General features: G+C 43.0%; 1 protein-coding gene across 8 annotated transcripts in view; it reads left to right on the top strand.

Annotated features, from left to right (window-relative positions):
* Positions 1-27,324, top strand: part of si:ch211-127i16.2 (putative flavin-containing monoamine oxidase A) — a 41,117-nt gene that overhangs the window by 11,126 nt on the left and 2,667 nt on the right. For 4 of the 8 annotated variants that reach the window (XM_014132239.3, XM_014132234.3, XM_045690493.2 and 1 more), the window contains 4 exons: positions 9,257-9,357; positions 11,113-11,271; positions 17,853-17,939; positions 21,060-21,199. In XM_014132239.3, the coding sequence (XP_013987714.3) occupies positions 9,257-9,357; positions 11,113-11,271; positions 17,853-17,939; positions 21,060-21,199 (487 nt within the window). The remainder of the gene's footprint in view (positions 1-9,256; positions 9,358-11,112; positions 11,272-17,852; positions 17,940-21,059; positions 21,200-27,324) is intronic. The other 4 variants (XM_014132246.3, XM_045690510.2, XM_014132252.3 and 1 more) reach the window with 2 other exon arrangements.

The raw sequence follows: 27,324 nt of genomic DNA, 5'->3' as shown, positions 1-27,324 counted from the left end.
ACCTGGTCAAAAGGAACACATATGTTAGAATGCTATTCATTGACTACAGCTCAGCGTTCAACACCGTAGTGCCCTCAAAGCTCATCACTAAGCTAAGGACCCTGGGACTAAACACCTCCCTCTGCAACTGGATCCTGGACTTCCTGACGGGCCGCCACCAGGTGGTAAGGGTGGGTAACAACACATCCGCCACCCTGATCCTCAACACGGTGGCCCCTCGGGTGCGTGCTCAGTCCCCTCCTGTACTCCCTGTTCACTCATGACTGCACGGCCAGGCACGACTCCAACACCATCATTCATCATTAAGTTTGCTGATGACACAACAGTGGTAGGCCTGATCACCGACAACGATGAGACAGCCTATAGGGAGGAGGTCAGAGACCTGACTGTGTGGTGCAACGTGATCAAGACAAAGGAGATGATTGTGGACTACAGGAAAAGGAGGACTGAGCACACACCCATTCTCATCGACGGGGCTGTAGTGGAGCAGGTTGAGAGCTTCAAGTTCCTTGGTGTCCACATCACCAACAAACTAACATGGTCCAAACACACCAAGAAAGTTGTGAAGAGGGCACGACAAAACCAAAAGATTTGGTATGGGTCCTCAGGTCCTCAAAAGGTTTACAGCTGCACCATCGAGAGCATCCTGACGGGTTGCATCACTGCCTGGTATGGCAACTACTCGGCCTCCGACCGCAAGGCACTACAGAGGGTAGTGCGTACGGCCCAGTATATCACTGGGGTCAAGCTTCCTGCCATCCAGGACCTCTATACCAGGCGGTGTCATCGGAAGGCCCTAAAATTTGTCAAAGACTCCAGCCACCCTAGCCATAGATTGTTCTCTCTGCTACCGCACGGCAAGCGGTACCGGACCGCCAAATCTAGGTCGAAGAGCCTTCTAAACAGCTTCTACCCCCAAGCCATAAGACTCCTGAACAGCTAATCAAATGGCTACCCAGACTATTAGCATTTTTTTAGGTATTTTCTTAAAACTGCATTGTTGGTCAAGGGCTTGTAAGTAATCATTTCACTGTAAGGTCTACACCTGTTGTATTCGGCGCATGTGACAAATACAATTTGATTTGATTTGATGTTGTGCAAGGCCGACTCACACGCTCACCCACACACATTCACACACAGGCCTTGTATCTGTATAGAGCCACGATGAAAAGTACATAACCCTCAAATAAAGTCAGACACACACACACACACACACACACACACACACACACACACACACACACACACACACACACACACACACACACACACACACACACACACACACACACACACACACACACACACACAGAGAGACACACAGACACACACACAGACAGCCCTTCTCTGGCACTCTGTCTTAGAGTTGTGTGTTCTCTGGTCCGTCATGTCTTGGCGGCTGTATGATTTATTCCGCCATCCATCTATCTTTTATAATGAGTAGAGTTGTCCTTTTTGCCTGTTTCTCAGCCATCTCAATGATTTATGAACTGTTGGGCTTGACTGCGTATTAGTTCACTCTGCGGAAGTTTGTGGAGCCAGGATAGGAGAGTTTTGGCTGTATCTTGGCTTTTCAGAACATTGCTACATATTCATTTTCATACTCTAAATGTTTTATTTGTTTCAAAGTGTATTATGCATGCCAAGTCGTTGTTTTGTTGTTGTCAACCTCAAAACTACTCTCTTGCTATCACTCTTAGAAAATGCCTGCAGTATGACTCAATGGAGTTCATTTGATCTTCATTTCTAGGACTGTTCTACTATACAATACACACAGCTGTCCATGTTCTAAATTATAATTTTGTTTGAATATATACTTGAGTCTCTGTGTGTGTGTGTGTGTGTGTGTGTGTGTGTGTGTGTGTGTGTGTGTGTGTGTGTGTGTGGATTATGTGTTTGAGTAGTAGCTAGGTCGCTTTGAGCATGGCAGCTGTTTGTGTGTGTGTGTGTGCATGTGTATACAGTATGTGTGTGCATTAGTGTGTGTGCATGTGTGCACCTGGCTGTGTGTGTCTTCATGCCTGCATGTGTGTTTGTGTGTGTGTACATTTATTTGTATGTGTGTACGTGTGCTCCTTCGTGTGTGTGTGTGTTTATTTTCTGTTGTGGATGTGGGTGAATTAAGGTGCACTCTACATGGGTGAAATTAGGTTCTGGGCAATAGGCATCTTCCTCTAAGTATAGTTCTACCTGACTAAACTGGAATTTCAACTGGATGCAATTGGACTTGACTGGCAGCCAAGCGGCCCAGCGCCTGATATTGCCATCTATCTTCAACCCTCTCCAAGAGGAGCTTTTCTAATGACAGCAGGCTAGGGCAATGGCACAGGACCCGACAGATCTGCCACTCATAGTTAATTCATATGGCTTGTTTACACTGTATGAAAACAGGTAAGAAATGCATTAGCATTGATTTGCCCACTATGACCCAAGCCTCTTCCAGCAGGCTGAAAGGCTTTCAGACAGTGTGTATAAGACTAAATCATGACTTATTTGGTATTGCACTGAAAGTAGGAGTTATTGCGTTGAAGTGAAGTTGTAGTGATTGAAAAAATATACAGTAGATATTAATCTCTCCGGAAGATTAAACCTTTGAAAACGGATTTGGTTATCAGTTTATTACATTGCATATATTTGTTTTTAAGAAAAGTACATACTGGTACTTGACTGCATTTGTGCTGTATTTCTCTCCAGTTTCTTATCGCTTTTCTTCTGGACCCTGAGAGAATGTAGCAACAAAGTTGGAGATAGAAAATGAGCAGTGTAAAATCCTAGAGCACCCTTGCCGGAGGCTACGGTTAGATCGCAGTTCTGTTTCACAGGTCACTGTCAAAAGAGGAGCTGGAGAGACAGATGTGCCAGTTATCAGGATAAAAAAAACATTAAGGAGATAATTAATTAGTGAGAGAGCGCGAGAGAATAAGGGAGAGGAGAGAGAGAGAGAGAGAGAATGAGAGACAGGCTAGAGACAGAGTGATAACAGACTGTAGTGAATATTAGCTGAGGGAAAACGGAGTCACAATGAGTCAGGGTTAGGGAGCCAGTAGAGCAGAAGACTACCTTCTAAAGATGAGGTGCGTGTCTAGACTGGCAGACAGTGTTACTGGAACGACAGTCAGCAATGATCGACTGTCACTGTTGGATTAGAGTGAAAGGCCTCTACCGATCCGAGCAAAATGTACCCCAAGGAAAATTCTGTCACCCATTTTAGAAGTAATCTCTTGGATCTGTTTGGTAAGCCCAGAGAGACACAGACATCCCTTGTCTCCAGGGCTGTACAGTTGTGGCCAAAAGTTTTGAGAATGACACAAATATGAATTTTCACAAAGTCTGCTGCCTCAGTTTGTATGATGGCAATTTGCATACACTTCAGAATGTTATGAAGAGTGATCAGATGAATTGCAATTAATTGCAAAGTCCCTCTTTGCCATGCAAATGAACTGAATCCCCCAAAAACATTTCTACTGCATTTCAGCCCTGACACAAAAGGACCAGCTGACATCATGTCAGTGATTCTCTCGTTAACACAGGTGTGAGTGTTGACGAGGACAAGGCTGGAGATCACTCTGTCATGCATAACAGACTGAAAGCTTCAAAAGGAGGGTGGTGCTTGGAATCATTGTTCTTCCTCTGTCAACCATGGTTACCTACAAGGAAACACGTGCCGTCATCATTGCTTTGCACAAAAAAGGGCTTCACAGGCAAGGATATTGCTTCCAGTAAGATTGCACCTAAATCAACCATTTATCGGATCATCAAGAACTTCAAGGAGAGCGGTTAAATTGTTGTAAGGAAGGCTTCAGGGCGCCACCAGTACAGAGCTTGCTCAGGAATGGCAGCAGGCAGGTGTGAGTGCAATCGCACGCACTGTGAGGTGAAGACTTTTGAAGGATGGCCTGGTGTCAAGAAGGGCAGCAAAGAAGCCACTTCTCTCCAGGAAAAACATCAGGGACTGTACAGTTGGAGCCATAACTAAGTGGCTCGGGGAACAAAACATCGATATTTTGCGTCCATGGCCAGGAAACTCCCCAGACCTTAATCCCATTGAGAACGTGTGGTCAATCCTCAAGAGGCGGGTGGACAAACAAAAACCCACAAATTCTGACAAACTCCAAGCATTGATTATGCAAGAATGGGCTGCCATCAGTCAGGATGTGGCCCAGAAGTTAATTGACAGCATGCCAGGGCGGATTGCAGAGGTCTTGAAAAAGAAGGGTCAACTCTGCAAATATTGACTCTTTGCATCAACTTCATGTAATTGTCAATAAAAGCCTTTGACACTTATGAAATACTTGTAATTATACTTCAGTATTCCATTGTAACATCTGACAAAAATATCTAAAGACACTGAAGCAGCAATCTTTGTGGAAATGAATATTTGTGTCATTCTCAAAACTTTTGGCCACGACTGTACAGTAGCTCATAGCTCCTGCAGTCCTCTCCCCCGGCCAGGCTTTAAAACACCCTGTTGAACTAATCAAACTCTTTATTGTCCTATTTTATAGTGTCCGCCCTTGAGTTTAGGTGGCAAGATGATTAGTTAAATCATGCCTTTAAGTGTCTGATTGGAACTAAAGCCTGTCGTCCACTTTCCTCTCCAGCTCTCTGGTATGCCAGCCATGGTTTGAACATTACAGTGCTGTGTAATAAGACCAAGACTAAAGCACCTCCAATACCTGAATGTAGATGTAAACCTGCAGTCACATGATCACAGGTCCAGACTTTACCTATAAAGCCCCACTGCAATACTCTATTGTAAACACTGGACCCATTTCCTGTCTCCTGATGCTTAATCCTCTACCCTCTGAGTGACATTGGACTGTTGGTTGGTCTGTGGCAATGGATGTGGTTGTGAATGTAATTGAGTATAAGAAGTGGGTTCATTGTGTTTACAATACAGTATTGCAGTGGGGATAATAACTAACTAATAATTTTGCTTTTGTCTTACTACACAGCACTGTACTTTTCACACCATAACAATTGACCAGATCACAACAGTGTATCGGGGTTCTTGAGACAAGTAGAATACTGAATAGAGAATTTAAAAAGCTTATTGCAATTTCAATGAGGTAGCCATCAGGGAATGAATGAATCAGGAGACTAATTAATGATTGAAAGCAATTGTGCCAGTATGTAGCATGTGTAATCAGCCAATTCTGTGCCCATTCTCACTTTACTAATGAAATCATTGTTATTACCATGGTGCTACAAAGGTACATTCATCCCCAGTTATCAGTCTTTACACCATCTGCCAATGAAGCATGGACTTGTGAGTCATAAATACATAAATGCATCATAAATACAATACCTTTGGAATAACCTTGTTGAATAGGTCAATCAGCTAGTTCAAAAAGTAGACATTTTAATGTCACACATTCACTAACGCTGAATTTCAATGGAAACTGTATTTATAGTGTGTTTGGCTGTCACATCACACTTCACACATTGACATGTCTCTGTAGACTATGACATGGAAAAGCATTAATAACCATTCTATATTGAATGACAATTTTATTCATAGTCTACATCCTAAATGGCACCCTATTCGCTATATAGTGGGCCCTATGGGCTCTGGTCAAAAGTAGTGCACTAAATATGGAATAGGGTGCTATTTGGGACATAGATATACACTACATTACCAAAAGTATATGGACACATGCTTGTCCAACATCTCATTATGCAGATAATCTGGAATTTTCATGGCATTATTATTTCTCATAAAAACTAGAAGAGAAGCATTTCATCTCTCGTCAACACTCAAACAGGAAATACTGTATGTGCAGTTATAGACATGTTGCTCTGTTTTGAGCCAGCTGCAGCTTTGCTAGGTGTTTCTTTGCTGCACTTGACCGTATTACCGGACAGTAATCAAGATGGGACAAGACCAGAGCCTGAACAACTAGTACAGTTGTGTCATAACTCTCCTGTGACGTTCTGAAGGATCAGGTTACAGTGGGTCTGCTCTGTAGAGCAGAGAGGGAGAGCGGGAAGTCGGCTGTTTTATGGTCGGTCATAAAATATGCTGCCCCTACTCTCTGTAGTGTTCGAGATTGGAATGTAAACTGTGGAACACAGAGAGACACTTGTACATCAAAAGTTTGAATAATTTAACAATATTTATATTTTTGAGAATGTGGGAGTGGTCCGTGGACACTTAAGGGGCAGTCATGACGAGTGTGTTTCATTTGGTGATCTCATGAAGGACAGGAAACACAGATAACTGTATCTCATAAAGTGTACATTTTTCAGCTGTCAGGTTTACATCTAAATATTGTGAAACGTATGTGATTAAACATGAAACTATTTGTGAAAAGATGTTATGTGATGTTAACCTTCTAAATGAGATAATATGGGTTTTCATATAAAGTTAACCAAATCATTGGCCACACCAACAAAATGTACATTAAGTCAGAGAATGCCGGGACGGAGTCCCCACTTTGGAATGGCTACAATTCTATAGACCATTAGACCAGAAAATATGGAGCTGACGCTACATGTTGACATGGTTAAGAACTACAACTCTATAGGCCGTGGAGACCATACAGCTGTAGTTTTGGCTACACGGCTTGAAATTGTTAAACTCTGAGACTATCGATCACTATCGATCACTACAGACTAAGAGCAAATCCTAGACGTATAATTACTAATCTGCAGCTGGAAATTACGTAAGTGTAGTAGGAGAATACCGACAACCGCGGAAGCATCTATTCTATGCAACAACCATCTGTATGCCTGACGTATCTATTATGAACACAACCAGAGAATTTCTGTCCATTGACTCTCCAGCAGACGGACCGGCGACCACAGGGAGAGACAACAAGACATACACTCGTAAATATGTCAATTGCAATTTCTTTTTTAATGAGCGGTCGTTCATGTAAGGTATTAGCAATTTCTATGAGTGTTGTTATCAGCTATGAGTTTCCCGCTCTTGAGCATCCCACACTCGCTTTCCTTTGTCTACTAAGCCATCATACCGGTTTAGCCCACTAGGGACTTATCAATGCATTGTGTTAGTAACCAATATCTACTGTTTGTTTGTTATGTAGTTCTGTGATTATTTAGGTAGTTAGTAAATAAATATTTAAGCCAATTTGTATGTTGCTGATTCATCATTTAGGCTAGCGTTTGTGCAGATATCCAAGGGTTTGCGACGTTCAGTAATGAGAACTGATGAGATAATGATACATTAATAGAAGACTAATCGATAAGATATGAAAATATCTGAAGAGTCGTTTCGGGAAATGAGACTCTATAAACGTTTTCCCGTGGTGACCCGACTTCCTAGTTATTTAAAGTTTACATGACTAGTTTAATCACGTAGTAATAATTACACATAGAGAAAATAACAGTCTTCACATTTAATAATAGTCACAGACACAACATTATGGTGCCCCTTGTGAGGAGTCTAAGATAGAATGAGGTCTTGATGATGGAATTAAGCATATATATTAATTTTGCTAACATTTTACTGTACAAACAGACTGCGTTAGATACGATACGAATAGAGCCCATAGAAGTTGTCCCAGTGTTGCGTATCTGATGATGTCAGGGTGTCTTAGGAGTTGGTGAAGGCCAGCATCCCAGAGTCGTCTCTTCACTGTTGACGTTGAGACTGGTGTTATGCGGGTACTATTTAATAAAGCTGTCAGTTGAGGACTTGTGAGGCATCTGTTTCTCAAACTAGATACTCTGATGTACTTGTCCTCTTGCTCAGCTGTGCACCGGGGCCTCCCACTCCTCTTTCTAATCTGGTTAGAGCCAGTTTGTACTGTTCTGTGAAGGGAGTAGTACACAGCGTTGTACGAGATCTTCAGTTTCTTGCTAATTTCACGCATGGAATAGCCATCATTTCTCAGAACAAGAATAGACTGACGAGTTTCAGAAGAAAGTTCTTTGTTTCTGTAGACTTTGAGCCTGTAATTGAACCCACAAATGCTAACGCTCCAGACACTCAACTAGTCTAAAGAAAGCCAGTTGTATTGCTTCTTTAATCAGGACAACAGTTTTCAGCTGTGCTAACATAATTGCAAATGGGTTTTCTAATGATCAATTAGCCTTTTAAAATGATAAACTAAGATTAGCTAACACAACATGTCATTGGAACACAGGAGTGATGGTTGCTGATAATGGGCCTCTGTACGCCTATGTAGATATTCCATTAAAAATATTCAGTTTCCAGCTACAATAGTAATTTACAACATTAACAATGTCTACACTGTATTTCTGATCAATTTGATGTTATTTAAATGTACAAAAAAAATTGCCTTTTCTTTAAAAAACAAGGACATTTCTAAGTGACCCCAAACTTTTGAACGGTAATGTATATACATTTGCAAAAAAAAAAAAAAAAAAAAATCTTTCCCCCGAATTCTCATAATGGGGTATGTAGGATGTTATGTAAAAAAATGTGGCTGTAATGTAACAAAACTTTACCAAAATATTGATTTCCTTGTCATTTTCATGTCAGAGAAGGTGTAACCCACTTTTCAATCTTGTGTTTTATTATTTCGTTTTGTTAGCAGAAAGGGCCTTCATTTATAGTTTCTGACAGACATTGACAGCTCTAGAACAGTAGTCCCCATCTTACACAAGCTTTTGTGACACCGCAGACAATGTTGACTGCCTTCTCCTCAGTCTGTGAGAGACATTCCATATTCCTAGCCTTGACAGTACAATACTGATGAAGTTTTTCAATCTGTCTTTACAAAGGAACACTACAAGTTGGATCTTGAAATGTAAATAACGTTACTGGTTACTGCAACCACAGTTTTAAGGCAGACCGACAGCCCAGCAGTGTTTAATCGCAGGGATTTTCTGTGCAGGGCCATTTCTGAGAGTCACTGGGGTATTGTATCCAATTTACCTGAGTGCTGGTCGATGATTCAAAAACTAAAGCCCATTCAGATCAATACAGGGGTTAACCAAAGTGATGCGTGATATCTAGTCCTCTCCTCCTCTCGCTCTCACTCTCTTATTCTCTTTTGCTTTTGTATCGCTCGCTATATCTTTGTCCCTTAATTCTCTATACCTCTATTTTCAGTCACTATCTTACTCTCTCTCTCTGCGTCCCATTGTCCATTTCTCTCCACTGTTTCTATGTTGTCCACCGGAATTAGGATTTCCAAAACCCAGAGAGGCACAACATCTCGATTCAGCATATTTTCTCTCCCCTCTGACGTCTATTATAGCATAGTGACAAGTCATCACCTTTCTCCTGAGAACCCAATCTCCATATATTTCTCCTTCTCCCCAGCTAAGATCCACTACCAACCTGCTCTACCCATTCAGAGAGAACACCTCACACAGAACATGCCTGTTGGGCACTTGATGAAGTTTGTCATCACCTACCAGATGGTCAGTAACACACACACACACACACACACACACACACACACACACACACACACACACACACACACACACACACACACACACACACACACACACACACACACACACACACACACACACACACACACACACACACACACAGTCAATAACACCATTTATTAACACCTTTGGCTCATAAGAGACTTGACACATATTGGTAACAACACTACCACTTTTCTCATAGAATGTTCAAAATATATTCTCAGTCTGTACTGTATATGAACACGATTTGTTAAAAACGAAATGTTAGTCTAAAATAAATGTGAGATAATGTCTAGAGGCTTTTTATAGTGGAGATTTATAAAGTTTATAAATTGCCTGGCTGGAATGATAAGACAGTGGATTGCACAATCAGATGGAACTGTGTAAATAGGCATTTTAACATAATAGATTTGTGGGATAGACTTGTGGGATAGACACCAGCTGGAATGCGGTTTTAACCAATCAGCATTCAGGATTAGAACCACATATAATAATATAATAATAATATACACAGTGGGATCTCTTGGGTACCTGTAAACATAGAGGGAATATCAACAATAATGTCAGCACATAACTATATTGTCAGTATCCATTTTACAGTGCCTTCAGAAAGTATTCACACCCCTTTACTTTTTCCACATTTTGTTGTTTTTCGAAGTGAGAGTAAAATGGATTTAATTGTCACTTTTTGTCAACGATCTACACAAAATTCTCTGTAATGTGAAAAATGTATTCTTAAAAAAATTCTTCAAGCTCTGTCAAGTTGTTTGTTGATCATTGCTAGACAGCCATTTTACATTTTAGTCATTTAGCAGACACTCTTATCCAGAGCAACTTACAGTAGTGAATGCATACATTTCATGCATTTTTTAAATGTATTATTATTTATATTTTTTTGTACTGGCCCCCCGTGGGAATCGAACCCACAACCCTGGCGTTGCACACACCATGCTGGCGTTGCAAACACCATGCTCTACCAACTGAGCCACAGGGAGACAATTTTCAAGTCTTGCCGTAGATTTTCAAGCCAATTTGAGACAAAACTGTAACTAGGCAACTCAGGAACATTCAATGTTGTCTTGGTAAGCAACTCCAATGTATATTTGGCCTTGTGTTTTAGGTTATTGTCCTACTGAAAGGTGAATTTGTCTCCCAGCCTCTGTTGGAAAGCAGACTGAACCAACTTTTGCTCTAGGATTTTTCCTGTGCTCTGTAACAATTTTGAAAAACATAATTCAACTTTCACATTGTGGGTTATTGTGTGTAGGCCAGTGTAAACAAAATCTCCATTTAAATAATTTTTAATTCATGCTGTAACACAACAAATGTGGAAAAAGAACCACACTGAAGGTAAAACACTCTGACAAGATTTGAACATCCAAAGTAAGGATAGAGATTGACTTGACTTGAATTTTGAATATTAGATTCAGTGATGTGCTGCATCTGTTACATTTTTGTTGTGTTTTGCGCTAAGATGTCATAAAGTGTAAACTTTGCTATGAGCATTAGTGTGGTTTTACACAGTCATTTAAAACAGCACAATCTCTTCTGAATAGATGGAAGTTCATCCCAACAAGCATAACACATTTACAATCCACTAATTTTGGAAACCGCAGACCTCAAGTGTACTATTAGCTAGTGCATCGGGGGCGATCTGTGTGTGGTAAGTGCATCTAGCTCATCCAGCTGTCATTCCCTCTCTCTCTCTCGCTCTCCTCTTCTCTCTCTCTGCTGCAGGCGTTCTGGCGTGAGAAGGGTTTCTCGGGAGAGATAGTGGCACGACCCTCTGCGGAGTGTCCCTTGAGCGTCACCTTCGACGGCACCAGTCCCAGTGGGAGTGCTGCTCTCGTGGGCTTCATCTCTGGCGTGCAGGCCTACAATTGGAGCTCCAGAGAGGTAACCAGGATGGAGAGATGGATGGATGGATGGATGGATGGATGGATGGATGGATGGATGGAGGGATACGAGGCATATGACGGAGACACAGGGAAGACAGCATAGACAATATGTGGAGTACACTCTCCCTGAACACGTTTCTATGAAGCGTAGATCATGTTATTAAAGAATGGATATTGTTGAACTGTGAATAACCTAGCAAACGAGGCCCATGTTTTCACCCTGGTTGAACCCAGAGGCATCTACTGGATCATTACCCGACGGCTTCATTATTTTGTTAAACATCCGGCTCGTGACATAACACCAGTACAGAGACTGCCTGTCACCTACCTACATACCAGATACTACATACCAGATAGATGATCGAGAATGAGAGAAAAAAACTGTTCCACTCCACTGGTAAATGTGTGTGAGAGAGCTATTTTCACACTGTTTGTGATAGAAAAAGCAGATAGACAGATAAAGTGATCCCTTTCACACAGTCCTGTGTTATCAGCTTCATATGGCAGCAGGTGAGAGACATGTGGAGAGGGAAAGAGAGAAAGAACGTGGGGAGATAGAGAAGGTGTAAATGGGTATCATTTGGCTGAAGAGTATTGGGAAGGGTGCTTACTGGCAGAGTGTGGTAAATGGTGTTGTCACCCTTTTACAGTATATGGGCCAACATGAGTGGCTCCATATCCATTAAAAAAATGTCAGTAGTGTTGAAGTGTTCACTTCAACTTTTTGGCTAAATACAAGCTGCTACCTATTTTCAGCCTTGATATTTGAAGTGGTACACCTGGCTGCATCTCTGCTCTCAAGTGAACTATCAAATGGCAAGGCTTAAACTATTTCTTGTTGTGTCATCCTTGAGCCCTAAAACAAAGAGCACACAAAACACTCAAATTGGTATTCTTTCAAAGACGTATTATGAAAAGAGAAAATACAAAACAGATTGCATGCCAGTCCATCTGTGATTATAAGCAGATTAATTAACAAAACTGCATATCAGTGGGATTCTACAAACCAATCAAATAGGTTCCCATGTCGTTAATCATGTTTTCTCAACTGAAAATCTGATCAATCCAATTTATTTGTAAAGCCCTTCAGCTGATGTCACAAAGTACTGTACAGAAACCCAAAGTGCTGTACAGAAACCCAGCCTAAAATCCCAAACAGCAAGCAATGCAGAAGCATGGTGGCTAGGAAAACTCCCTAGAAAGGCCAGAACCTAGGAAGAAGCCTAGAGAGGAATGTGAATGTGGTGGTCGATGGTATCAAAAGCAGCACTAGGGTCTAGGAGCACGAGGACAGATGCAGAGCCTCGGTCTGACACCATTAAAAGGTAATTTGCCACCTTCACAAGTGCAGTCTCAGTGCTATGATGGGGTCTAAAACCAGACTGAAGCGTTTCGTATACCGTAATTTCCAGACTATAAGCCGCAACTTTTTTCCCAGGCTTTGAACCTCGCGCCTTAAACAATGATGCGGCTAATATATGGATTTTTCCCGCTTTCAATATTTTATTTTTTTATTTTTTTTATTTTTTTTTACATTCTGTGACATGCTCAGTTTTTTGGCGGCATGAAGCTTTCATTAGACCAATGAAATTGCCGAACGGGTTAAGGTCAAACAAGTTTTTTGTTTACTGTTTAGATTAAATCGAGCGCTCTCAAACTTCCCATCATTCTGATTACGGTAGTCATTTTGTCACCCTGATTCCTGGGGGCACAACAAAGTATTTGCAGCCACTCGACATCAGTGTAAATTGTGCATTTAAGGTGGCGCTCCGTGTTCAGTGGGAGGCTTGGATGACAAGTGGGGAGAAATCCCTCACTTAAACGGGCCGCATGCGAAGAGCAACTTATGGTCAAGTCTGCCAGTGGGTCCTGACAGCGTGGTGCATTGTCAAAAAATCCACTATCATCAACGGGTTTCGAAAGGCTGGACTGCTGCATGTTGAAGAGGGCTCAGCGGGGGATTTGCCTCCGGATGAAAGTGACGAGAGCGACAATGAAAACGATCCAATATCGGATGAAGCAATTCTGAGGCTATTCAACTCCGACACCGAAGGAGATGGTTTCAGTGCACAGGAGAAGGAAGATGGTGACCAATGACTTTCTTGGTAGGCTACTGTTTACTGCAAATTTTTAATTTTTTGTTACAAGCCGTGCTTCGTTAAAGCCTATTAATTTTTGTTACAAGCCGTGTTTCGTTGAAGCCTATTTATTTTTGTTACAAGCCGTGTTTCTTTAAAGCCTGTGTAAAGTTCATTTGTTTCAATGTACGGGTAGGCACTTGCGGCTTATAGACATGTGCGGCTTATTTATGTTCAAAATAATACATTTTTTAAAATTCAGTGGGTGCGGCTTATATTCAGGTGCGCTTAATAGTCCGGAAATTACGGTACATTGTTTGTCTTCAGGAAGGCAGTGAGTTGTGGGAGAGGAATGGGAGATTCGATATAGGCTGATAGTTTTTTATATTTTCTGGGTCAAGGTTTGGCTTTTTCAAGAGAGGCTTTATTACTGCCACTTTTAGTGAGTTTGGTACACATCTGGTGGATACCTTTACCTCCCTTATCTCACCTCATTTGCTCACATTGTACATAGACCTATTTTTCTACTGTATTATTGACTGTATATTTGTTTTACTCCATGTGTAATTCTGTTGTTGTATGTTGTCGAACTGCTTTGCTTTATCTTGGCCAGGTCGCAATTGTAAATGAGAACTTGTTCTCAACTTGCCTACCTGTTTAAATAAAGGTGAAATAAATAAATAAATAACCATTAATAGAGAGCCGTTTATTATGTTCATCATAGGAGGGCCAAGCACAGGAAGCAGCTCTTTCAGTAGTTTTGTTGGAATAGGGTCCAGTATGCAGCTTGAAGGTTTAGAGGCCATGATTATTTTCATCAATGTGTCAAGAGATATAGTACTAAAAAACTTGAGTGTCTCCCTTGATCCTTGGTCCTGGTAGAGTTGTGCAGACTCAGGACAACTGAGCTTTGGAGGAATACGCAGATTTAAAGAGGAGTCCGTAATTTGCTTTCTAATGATCATGATCTTTTCCTCAAGGAAGTTCATGAATTTATCACTGCTGAAGTGAAAGCCATCCTCTCTTGGGGAATGTTGCTTTTTAGTTAGCTTTGCGACAGAATCAAAAATACATTTTGGATTGTTCTTATTTTCCTCAATTAAGTTGGAAAAATAGGATGCTCGAGCAGCAGTGAGGGCTCTTCGACGGTACTGTCTTTCCAAGCTAGTCGGCGCCATTTCCGTTCCAATTTTCTGGAAGCTTGCTTCAGGGCTCAGGTATTTTCTGTATACCAGGGAGCTAGTTTCTTATGACAAATGTTTTTAGGGTTGCGACAGCATCTAGGGTATTGCGCAAGGTTAAATTGAGTTCCTCAGTTAGGTGGTTAACTGATTTTTATACTCTGACGTCCTTGGGTAGGCGGAGGGAGTCTGGAAGGGCATCTAGGAATCTTTGGGTTTTCCGAGAATTTATAGCACAACTTTTGATGATCCTTGGTTGAGGTCTGAGCAGATTATTTTTTGCGATTGCAAACATAATAAATGTGGGTTCGATAGTCCAGGATCCACAACATTTATTCCATGGGACAAAACTAGGTCCAGAGTATGACTGTGGCAGTGAGTAGGTCCGGAGACATGTTGGACAAAACCCACTGAGTCGATGATGGCTCCGAAAGCCTTTTGGAGTGGGTCTGTGGACTTTTCCATGTGAATATTAAAGTCACCAAAAATTAGAATATTATCTGCCATGACTACAAGGTCCGATAGGAATTCAGGGAACTCAGTGAGGAACGCTGTATATGGCCCAGGAGGCCTGTAAACAGTAGCTATGAAAAGTGATTGAGTAGGCTGCATAGATTTCATGACTAGAAGCTCAAAAGACAAATGGTAAATTTAAATTCGCTATCGTAAATGTTAGCAACACCTCTGCCTTTGCGGGATGTGCGGGGGATATGGTCACTAGTGTAACCAGGAGGTGAGGCCTCATTGAACACAGTACATTCATCAGTGTAACGATTAGACCAAGGTGCAGCGGGAACGTGTATACTCATCTTCTTTATTAAATCAAAAGAAGGAAAAACAAACAAATCACGTATACAAAACAATGACCGACACTAAACAGTCCTGTCATGTGCACAGACACAAATCAGGAGACAACTACCCACAAATCCCATTACAAAAACACCCTTACACATAGGACCTTCAATCAGAGGCAACGAGGAACAGCTGCCTCCAATTGAAGGTCAATCCAATGAACTAAACATAGAAATAGATAGACTAGACTGAACATAGAAATACACTAACATAGAATATAGACCAAAAAACCCCAGAACACATAAAACAAACACCCCTCTTACATAAGTACATAGCCCAACAAACCCCGAACCACATAAAACAAACACCCCCTGCCACGTCCTGACCAAACTACAATAACAAATAACCCCTTTACTGGTCAGGACGTGACAATCAGGCTTAAGGCATGTTTCAGTCAGGCCAATCACATCAAGATTATGATCAGTGATTAGTTCATTGACTATAACTGCCTTGGAAGTGAGGGATCTAACATTAAGTAGCCCTTTTTTGAGATGTGAGGTATCACAATCTCTTTCAATAATGGCAGGAATGTAGGTGGTCTTTATTCCAGTGAGATTGCTAAGGCGAACACCGCCATGTTTAGTTTTGCCCAACCTAGGTCGAGGCAAAGACATGGTCTCAATGAGGATAGCTGTGCTGACTACACTGACTGTGCTAGTGGCAGACTCTCACTAAGCTGGCAGGCTGGCTAACAGCCTGCTGCCTGGCCTGCACCCTATCTCATTGTGGAGCTAGGGGAGTTAGAGCCCTGTGTATGTTCGTAGATAAGATGAGAGCACCCCACCAGCTAGGATGGAGTCTGTCGCTCCTCAACAGGCCAGGCTTGGTCCTGTTTGTGGGTGAGTCCCAGAAAGAGGGCCAATTATATTCAAATTCTATCTTTTGGGAGGGGCAGAAAACAGATTTTAACCAGCGATTGAGTTGTGAGACTCTGCTGTAGAGCTCATCACTCCCCCTAACTGGAAAGGGGCCAGAGACAATTACTCTATGCCGACACATCTTTCTAGCTGATTTACACGCTGAAGCTACGTTGCACTTGGTGACCTCTGACTGTTTCATCCTAACATCGTTGGTGCCGACGTGGATAACAATATCTCTATACTCTCTACACTCGCCAGTTTTAGCTTTAGCCAGCACCATCTTCAGATTAGCCTTAACGTCGGTAGCCCTGCCCCCTGGTAAACAGTGTATGATCGCTGGATGATTTGTTTTAAGTCTAATACTGCGGGTAATGGAGTCGCCAATGTATAGGGTTTTCAATTTGTCAGAGCTAATGGTGGGAGGCTTTGGCGTCTCAGATCCCGTAACGGGAGGAGTAGAGACCAGAGAAGGCTCGGCCTCTGACTCCGACTCGCTGCTTAATGGGGAGAACCGGTTTAAAGTTTCTGTCGGCTGAATGAGCGACACCGGTTGAGCATTCCTACAGCATTTCCTTCCAGAAGCCATGAGAAAATTGTCCAGCTGCGGGGACTGTGCGAGGGGATTTATACTACTAACTGTACTTACTGGTGGCACAGACGCTGTTTCATCCTTTCCTACACTTAAATTGCCATTGCCTAACGATTGCGTCTGAAGCTGGGCTTGCAGCACAGCTATCCTCGCCGTAAGGCGATCGTTCTCCTGTATATTATCAGTACAGCGACTGAAATTAGAAGGCATCATGTTAATGTTACTACTTAGCTTCGGCTGGTGGAGGTCCTGACAAACCACGTCTAGATAAAGCATCCGGAGTGAAAAAGTTGAATGAAAAAACTCGAGTAAGGGAAAAACTAAAAATATAAACGGTAATTAAAAAATTAAAAACCGTAAAGTTGGCAGGTAGCAATGTAAGGTTAGCAACAAAACGCACAGCAGCACGTAAACAGGTGAAACAGATCAGGGCTTCCTAGTAGTGGTTACGTTTGATACTGGAGCTCCAAGGCATGCGTTGAAGTCGCTAAGATTTCAACATGGAAATGTTGGACTTGAGACTTGATCTTTAATTTCTTAGATAGTAAACATTCATACCGTAGTAAAAGACTAGTTAATTAATTATGGACACTGACCTATTTATAACCTGTTGCTCCTAAAGTGTATGGTCATAAAAAAACATGAATCAGGGTTAAGAAGCAGAGGAGACATGTTAACTGTCTGAAGTAACCCTCAGTTTAAACCTATATAATGATACGTTATACTGTATGTCATGAAATGGAGTTTTAGAGGAATACTCTAATCTGGCAACATCTGTCCCTCTGTGCTGTGTTGAACGTGGACTTGTGTTCCTCTGGTCTCCACACCCCGTCTCTCCTACTATAACTCAACCAGAGACGTGAGGTATTCACATCCATAGTCCACCAGCGGACCTCAGCTTGAACGGGCTTCTTGAAACTGCATTCATATTTTAACAGGCCAAGCATATTTCTGTGCATGATGAGAGAATGTGAATTCAAAGCTTCAGGATTAAGACTCTAATTTCTCCTCCTGTTCAGCTGAGCGAGAGGAGGGATGCTGTCATTCTCAGCCTGGTGAAATACCTGGGAGAGGAGGCTGCCAGCTACATCCACTATGAGGAGAAAGTAAGTGTCTAATTGGCCAAGATATAAATGTCATAGAATGTCAAGCCTGAATAGGACAGTCATACTTGAACGTTGGGTCTTAGTGGCTGCATAACCCCCTAAACCTCTTCGTATTTAATAATATGCCTAGTATAATATTCTTTATATAGTTACAAATAGCTTTGGTTTAAAGACACTGGGAAACCTTGGGACTGTGTTGGATGAGCAGTAGACTGGAGCCTCTCCACTACACCCATTGTTCCGTCTGCTATCACGGTTCCTGGCTAATAACTGCCTCAACAACTGCACACTGGTTTTTCTCATAATATCTCTCCAGCAAGAACATTTGAGCAGCATGAAGTGCAAGGGTCAATCACTTCCCTGGGACTAGTCAGTCTTGTAGGGAAGTAGAAAACACACAGATCGCTTGTCGCCGTGACACAACACACTACCCAGATTGACAAACGAGCACATTGGCCTGACAGATGTTGTCTGTGGCAATATGTTAGCATTCTGCTCCCTGGGTGGCTTTTCATGCGCTTAAGCTTTGAGTGGCGAGGAAGAATTGCCTCCGAGGAATCCAGGGCTAGGGAGGGCATGCGGGGTGATGATTTTCCCTGCTTGACTAGTTACGAGACTCTGGAGGGAGAAACAATATAGAGAGATGGATATCAACAAGTAGGAGATACAGTGAAGACTGAGAGAGGAAGTGAGTGGACAGATGGATTCACACACAACACAGTGGGACTATTAGTGCTTAATTTGAGGATCCGGCACCTCTCAGATTTGACTTAGTTCGTTCCGACACCTATTTGCCCCGGATCCAGTATCTCTCGCAGCATGATTTATTAATTATTTCACTGTTCGCACTGTAGACATTCTAATAAAAGCGATCAGCATTAAATCAAGTTGCCTCCTTGTTATTTCTCCCGCCCCCCAGAAAGACCATCATGTAAAAGCGTGGGAATCCTGCTATGTAATCATCCTATCCTACCACACTGATTCCAGACCTGCTCTCTTATTTGTAGACATAGAGTTTATGGGGAGGGCCAGTGGGGTAAGTAACTGATACTGGCACAGGTCTTGTCTTGGTAGTGATGGTCAGCTAGTGAAGAGGTCCCTACATAATCATGTCACGTAGCTAGGCTAGTCATCTCACTACTGAATTTGAAACGTGGGAAAGACAAATAAATCAAATCACCACCGCCACCTCCACTCATGCAAAATTCAAAGCTGGGCTGTACAGCGACAGGCTGTGGGGGAAATCGACTGTTAGGAGTTAAATGGACTTGACATGGGGAGAGTCATTGTGGGAGGTTTTGAAAACTAAGGTAGGAACATCTTTTTCCTTTACAAACTTATTCTGTACTGTGAAATGAATATGGATATTGTCACATAGGCAGGAGGCCTATATATTCTCATATGTGTGTTCTGCTGTAGTCTACATTGATTTATTTTAGTTGAAGTTCTATGCAGATATTGTGATATTTGTTCTACTGCTACATTGATGTCTGGAAAATGATATGAAATTCGAGTCTTGTAAGCCCTACAGCTGAGTATTTGTGCATATGCATATGGCAGGTGTTCTGATGTATGTTGCTGTACATTAATATCTTGAAAATGTGGCAAAAAAAATTCTGACTTGTGTAAGCGCCATAGCTTTACTCGAGTACGTGGGCATACTATAGAGTATAGCCTACGTATGGCGGGTGTTCTGCAGTGAGTCCTAAATTGCTTTGAATTAATCAGCTGTCCGTTTCACCCCCATAGATATTAGGCTACTTGGCTGTTTACTCCAGATAACCCCCTTCTCACGCTCACTATGTGTTCTGGGACCTCCCGATTTACAAATGAAGTACTGGGGAATATGACATACATTGGTAACCTAGAAGAGGTGTGGTGCGTTGAGACATAATGTTGCAGAGAAAAGCAGCATCATTTTGCAGAGAAAAGCAGCATCATTTTACAGAGAAAAAGCAGTGTAATTTTACAGAGAAAAGCACAAACCTCGTTATCTTATCTCTGGTTTCCAGTAATTGATTAATTTCCACATGCAAACACATTAAACACATTAACAGAAAAATGTTGTGTTGTATGTAGTGAATAGAGAAGCCTGGGTTGGTGTGTCTGCTTCTATTGTTGTAGTAAATAGAGATGTGTTGTGTTGTTGTCTCTAGGACTGTACTGTGCGTTCTAGATGTGTGTTCTAGATGTGCTCTGCTGGTTGTTGTGTTGCAGGACTGTGTGTTCCAGATGTGCTCTGCTGGTTGTTGTGTTGCAGGACTGTGTGTTCCAGATGTACTCTGCTGGTTGTTGTGTTGCAGGACTGTGTGTTCCAGATGTGCTCTGCTGGTTGTTGTGTTGCAGGACTGTGTGTTCCAGATGTGCTCTGCTGGTTGTTGTGTTGCAGGACTGTGTGTTCTAGATGTGCTCTGCTGGTTGTTGTGTTGCAGGACTGTGTGTTCCAGATGTGCTCTGCTGGTTGTTGTGTTGCAGAACTGTGTGTTCTAGATGTGCTCTGCTGGTTGTTGTGTTGCAGGACTGTGTGTTCCAGATGTGCTCTGCTGGTTGTTGTGTTGCAGGACTGTGTGTTCTAGATGTGCTCTGCTGGTTGTTGTGTTGCAGGACTGCGTGTTCTAGATGTGCTCTGCTGGTTGTTGTGTTGCAGGACTGCGTGTTCCAGATGTGCTCTGCTGGTTGTTGTGTTGCAGGACTGCGTGTTCCAGATGTGCTCTGCTGGTTGTTGTGTTGCAGGACTGTGTGTTCTAGATGTGCTCTGCTGGTTGTTGTGTTGCAGGACTGCGTGTTCTAGATGTGCTCTGCTGGTTGTTGTGTTGCAGGACTGTGTGTTCCAGATGTGCTCTGCTGGTTGTTGTGTTGCAGGACTGTGTGTTCCAGATGTACTCTGCTGGTTGTTGTGTTGCAGGACTGTGTTTTCTAGATGTGCTCTGCTGGTTGTTGTGTTGCAGGACTGTGTGTTCCAGATGTACTCTGCTGGTTGTTGTGTTGCAGGACTGTGTGTTCCAGATGTGCTCTGCTGGTTGTTGTGTTGCAGGACTGTGTGTTCCAGATGTACTCTGCTGGTTGTTGTGTTGCAGGACTGTGTTTTCTAGATGTGCTCTGCTGGTTGTTGTGTTGCAGGACTGTGTGTTCCAGATGTACTCTGCTCTGTGTTGTCAGGACTGGGCCTTGGAGGAGTACAGCGGGGGTTGTCCTGTTAATGTCATGGCACCGGGGATGCTGACATATTACCACCCCAGCCTCTGCATGCCCTGTGGCAGGTAATAAACCCTGCTAAGCTTCTACTGTTCTAAACCTCCCCTCTAGTCCCCTCCATCCCTCCTCTTCATCGGCACCATCCTACCTGCACGTAATGCCACTGACATATCTACCCTGTCTATATTTACCAATGACCACTATTATACCCTGCTCCTTCACCACCCACATCTTGTCTATGCTCTTTCCTTCCACCATAACACACTCAAACACACACACACACACACACACACAATCAGCCTCTGTAACCACCGTATGGCCCCATAACAAATCCGCACCAGCACCAGCTAACCCCTGAGCAACGACCTGAACTAACATAAAGGAGAACAATATGAGTGATTACTTCTTCACTATGAGGCATTCGTCGAGGCCCAAGGAAAATGGATGTGGGGTCGGAGGGGACATCGCTTTCTTGGGAAGACGGTCACATAATGAATTTGCAATGGCCTGTTAGGAGACGCACACAGCTGAACGGATGCTCATCCATGGACAAGAGAGATGGAGAGAGAAAAGGATGAAAAGAGGGGAAGAGAGGGGGAAAGAGTTAGGGAGATAGTGAAAGAGGGATGGAGAGAGAGGGAAAGATAGATGTAGAGAGAAAGAGCACACATGAAAAAAAGACTACCGTTTACTCTAGAATACTACAGTATTTACTTTAGAATTCTATAGTAAACTGTAGTATACTGTAGAATATTATACTACACACTGTAGTATCCCTCGATCGTGTGTAGTACTTATTATGATCTTATTATGATCTGAGAGTATTTAGGTGCCTTTTGGCAAACTCCAAGTGGGCTGTCATGTGCCTTTTACTGAGGAGTGGCTTCCGTCTGGCCACTCTACCATAAAGGCCTGATTGGTGGAGTGCTGCAGAGATGGTTGTCCTTCTGGAAGGTTCTCCCATCTCCACAGAGGAACTCTAGAGCTCTGTCAGAGGGACCATCGGGTTCTTGGTCACCTCCCTGACCAAGGCCCTTCTCCCCCGACTGCTCAGTTTTGCCGGGTGACCAGCTCTAGGAAGAGTCTTGGTGTTTCCAAACTATTTCCATTTAAGAATGATGAAGGCCACTGTGTTCTTGGGGACCATCAATGCTGCAGACATTTTTTGCTACCCTTCCCCAGATCTGTGCCTCAACACAATCCTGTCTTGGAGCTCGGCTTGATTTTTGCTCTGACATGCACTGTCAACTGTGGGACCTTATATGACAGGTGTGTTCCTTTCCAAATCATGTCCAATCAATTGAATTTACCACAGGTGGACTCCAATCATGTTGTACAAACATCTCAATGGAAACAGGATGGACCTGAGCAAAGGGTCTGAATACTTATTTCGGTTTTACATTTTTAATACATTTGCAAACATTTCTAAAAACCTGTTTTCACTTTGTCATTATGGGGTATTATGTGTAGATTGATTCGGATTTTTAATTTCTAATCCATTTTTGAATAAGGCTGTAACATATCAAAATGTGAAAAAAGTCAAGGGGTCTGAATATTTTCAGAATGCACTATATGCAAGCAGCAATGCCGATATAGAGCACAACAGAATCTGTGGATTACCCAAACCTCCCATATCTCTCATCCAGACCCATGAGGTGCTTTAAGATCACTACATGATCACCAGCAGCATACCACCCTGCATCCGTCTGCTGGCTTGCTTCTGAAGCTAAGCAGGGTTGGGCCTGGTCAGTCCCTAGATGGGAGACCAGATGCTGTTGGCGGTCCAGTAGGAGGCATTCATTACTCTGATCTAAAAAAATATCCCAATTCCCCAGGGCAGTGATTTGGGACATTGCCCTGTGTAGGGTGCTGTCTATTCCCCAGGTTGTTGCTGTAAATAAGAATGGGTTCCCAGTCAACTTACCTGGATAAATAATTAGAGGAGATTTTAAATAATGTAAGACACTGTAATTACTTTAAAGAGTGCCCCAATGAATGGAATCCCTAACCAGAGGATGTTCACTGTTTGTTATTGTGCTGGACAAACTCTTGTTCTACCCTTCATTATAACTGTGTGTCAGCTGAGGATGAACAGCCCAACACACAAACATTCTCCACTCACATGTAAGTGATCTGTATATACACTGCTCAAAAAATAAGGGGAACACTTAAACAACACAATGTAACTCCAAGTCAATCACACTTCTGTGAAATCAAACTGTCCACTTAGGAAGCAACACTGATTGACAATACATTTCACATGCTGTTGTGCAAATGGAATAGACAACAGGTGGAAATTATAGGCAATTAGCAAGACACCCCCAATAAAGGAGTGGTTCTGCAGGTGGTGACTACAGACCACTTCTCAGTTCCTATGCTTCCTGGGTGATGTTTTGGTCACTTTTGAATGCTGGCGGTGCTTTCACTCTAGTGGTAGCATGAGACGGAGTCTACAACCCACACAAGTGGCTCAGGTAGTGCAGCTCATCCAGGATGGCACATCAATGCGAGCTGTGGCAAGAAGGTTTGCTGTGTCTGTCAGCGTAGTGTCCAGAGCATGGAGGCGCTACCAGGAGACAGGCCAGTACATCAGGAGACGTGGAGGAGGCCGTAGGAGGGCAACAACCCAGCAGCAGGACCGCTACCTCCGCCTCTGTGCAAGCAGGAGCAGGAGGAGCACTGCCAGAGCCCTGCAAAATGACCTCCAGCAGGCCACAAATGTGCATGTGTCTGCTCAAACGGTCAGAAACAGACTCCATGAGGGTGGTATGAGGGCCCGACGTCCACAGGTGGGGGTTGTGCTTACAGCCCAACACCGTGCAGGACGTTTGGCATTTGCCAGAGAACACCAAGATTGGCAAATTCGCCACTGGCGCCCTGTGCTCTTCACAGATGAAAGCAGGTTCACACTGAGCACATGTGACAGACGTGACAGAGTCTGGAGACGCCGTGGAGAACGTTCTGCTGCCTGCAACATCCTCCAGCATGACCGGTTTGGCGGTGGGTCAGTCATGGTGTGGGGTGGCATTTCTTTGGGGGTCCGCACAGCCCTCCATGTGCTCGCCAGAGGTAGCCTGACTGCCATTAGGTACCGAGATGAGATCCTCAGACCCCTTGTGAGACCATATGCTGGTGCGGTTGGCCCTGGGTTCCTCCTAATGCAAGACAATGCTAGACCTCATGTGGCTGGAGTGTGTCAGCAGTTCCTGCAAGAGGAAGGCACTGATGCTATGGACTGGCCCGCCCGTTCCCCAGACCTGAATCCAATTGAGCACATCTGGGACATCATGTCTCGCTCCATCCACCAACGCCACGTTGCACCACAGACTGTCCAGGAGTTGGCGGATGCTTTAGTCCAGGTCTGGGAGGAGATCCCTCAGGAGACCATCCGCCACCTCATCAGGAGCATGCCCAGGCGTGGAGGCCACACACACTACTGAGCCTCATTTTGACTTGTTTTAAGGACATTACATCAAAGTTGGATCAGCCTGTAGTGTGGTTTTCCACTTTAATTTTGAGTGTGACTCCAAATCCAGACCTCCATGGGTTGATAAATTGGATTTCCATTGATTATTTTTGTGTGATTTTGTCAGCACATTCAACTATGTAAAGAAAAAAATATTTAATAAGATTATTGCATTCATTCAGATCTAGGATGTGTTATTTTAGTGTTCCCTTTATTTTTTTGAGCAGTGTATATCTATGTTCATATAGGAAGAGAGAGAGACCCATTCAGTTGGTGAAAGGCACTGTTGTTAAAGTGACCCAGGTGTTCAGGCATAAGTAAGCCTACGCATCCATAATGCATGCAGAGTAAACATGTATTTGCTAGAACATGCTGGAACATCTGGACAGTGTTTTTATTCATAGATGTTGAGAGTCATTGAAAAAATGTTGTTGTTTTCTCTTCAGAGCCATGTAATAGTATCTAATCACATTTTAGATCAGAGTGTTCTACTACAGGCTTTCTGCTACGGGCTCTCTATTAGCAAATCATCTCAATCAGAAGTAAATAACACGTTGTCCTGTTTAAAGCATATTCTAAGTGCAGGTGTCATTTCTCATTAACTTTCACTCTTGATGTCACAGATAATCACCTCCGCTTGTTTCAGGAAGCAAATAAATTGTACTCTCATCGTTGAAATCTGTTCCTATTTAGCATTGACAAGCAATGAAAATAAGCATGGTAAACATTTCAGTGTGAACAGCTGGCAGGGAGTGATAACTGTGAATGCGGATGATTCCATACTCTACATGTAAGCATCCAAAGCCAGTGCGCTCACTGAAATTCTAAGTAAGGAATTACAGTCAGTATCAGAATGGGTGATTAATAATAAACTGGTCTTAAATACATCTACAACTAAAATCATTGTAGCTACACTATATATACAAAAGTATGTGGACACCCCTTCAAATTAGTGGATTTGGCTATTTCAGCCACACCTGTTGCTGACAGGTGTATGAAATTGAGCACACAGCTATGCAATCTCCATAGACAAACATTGGCAGTAGAATAGCCTTACTGAAGAGATCAGTGAATTTGAACGTGGCACCGTCAAAGGATGCTACCTTTCCAACAAGTCAGTTTGTCACATTTCTGCCCTGCTAGAGCTGCCCCGGTCAACTGTAAGTGCTGTTATTGTGAAGTGGAAACATCTAGGAGCAACAATGGCTCAGCTGCGAAGTGGTAGGCCACACAAGCTCACAGAACTGGTTCCGGCAAGTGCTGAAGGGTGTTGCGCGTAAAATGTGTCTGTCCTCTGTTGCAACATTCACTACCGAGTTCCAAACTGCCTCTGGAAGCAACGTTAGCACGATAACTGTTAGTCGGGAGCTTCATGAAATGGGTTTCCATGGCCGAACAGCTGCACACAAGCCTAAGATCACCATGCACAATGCCAAGCATCTACTGGAGTGGTGTAAAGCTCGCCGCCATTGGACTCTGGAGTGATGAATCACGTTTCACCATCAGGCAGTCCGACGGACGAATCTGGGTTTGGTGAATGCCAGGAGAATGCTACCTGCCCCAATGCATAGGGACAACTGTAAAGTTTGGTGGAGGAGGAATAATTGTCTGGGGCTGTTTTTCATGGTTCGGGCTAGGCCCCTAAGTTCCAGTGAAGATAGATCTTAACGCTACAGCAACTTTGTGGCAACAGATTGGGGAAGGCCCTAAGGCCAGCATGACAATGACCTCATGCACAGAGTGAGGTCCGTACAGAAATGGTTTGTCGAGATCGGTGTGGCAGAACTTCACTTGCCTGCACAGAGCCCTGACCTTAACCCCATCAAACACCTTTGGGATGAATTGGAACGCCGACTCCAAGCCAGGCCTAATTGGCCAACATCAGTGCCCGACCTCCCTAATGCTCTTGTGGCTGAATGGAAGCAAGTTCCCACAGCAATGTTCCAACATCTAGCGGAAAGTCTTCCCAGAAGAGTGGATTCTGTTATAGCAGCAAAGGGGGACCCAACTCCATATTAATGCCTATGATTTTGGAATGAGATGTTTGACGAACAGGTGTCCACATACTTTTGCTAATGTAGTGTATTTGGTTCAAGACATTCTCTAAGACCTCAGCCTTAACTGGAGTTGTGCATAAATGGTGTGACCATTGAGAAAGTTGAGGAAGTTAAACTCTTAGGTATAACTGCGGCAGCGTAGCCTAGTGGTTAGAGTGTTGGATTAGTAACCGAAAGGTTGCAAGATTAAATCCCCGAGCTGACAAGGTACAAGTCTGTCGTTCTTCCCCTGAATATGTCAGTTAAGCCACTGTTCCTAGGCTGTCATTGAAAATAAGATTTTTTTTCTTAACTGACTTGCCTAGTTAAATAAAGGTAAAATAATTTGGTGGTCAACTCATATTGACAATGTTGTGAAGATGGGGAGGGGTATTTCTGTTATAAACAATATCTTTTTTTTTTACACAAAAATCTGTACTAGTTTTTCAGGCTCTGGTCTTGTCCCATCTTGACTACTGTCCGGTAATATGGTCTGGTGCAGCAAATAAATACCAAGAAAAGCTGCATCTGGCTAAAAACAGAGCAACTTCGCTTTATCTGCACATACAGAACTAAGATCAACAAAATGCATGCCAGTATTTCCTGATTGAGGGTTGACGAGAGATGAACTGCTTCTCTTCTAGTTTTTATGAGAAATATTACTGTGATGAAAATTCCAGATTGTCTG

This window comes from Salmo salar, chromosome 01 (assembly GCF_965601325.2).
Source record: "Salmo salar chromosome 01, fSalSal1, whole genome shotgun sequence".
In the NCBI taxonomy this organism is placed as follows: domain Eukaryota; kingdom Metazoa; phylum Chordata; class Actinopteri; order Salmoniformes; family Salmonidae; genus Salmo; species Salmo salar.
Note: the sequence above shows the minus strand (reverse complement) of the source record. Positions and strands in the feature narration are given on the sequence as shown.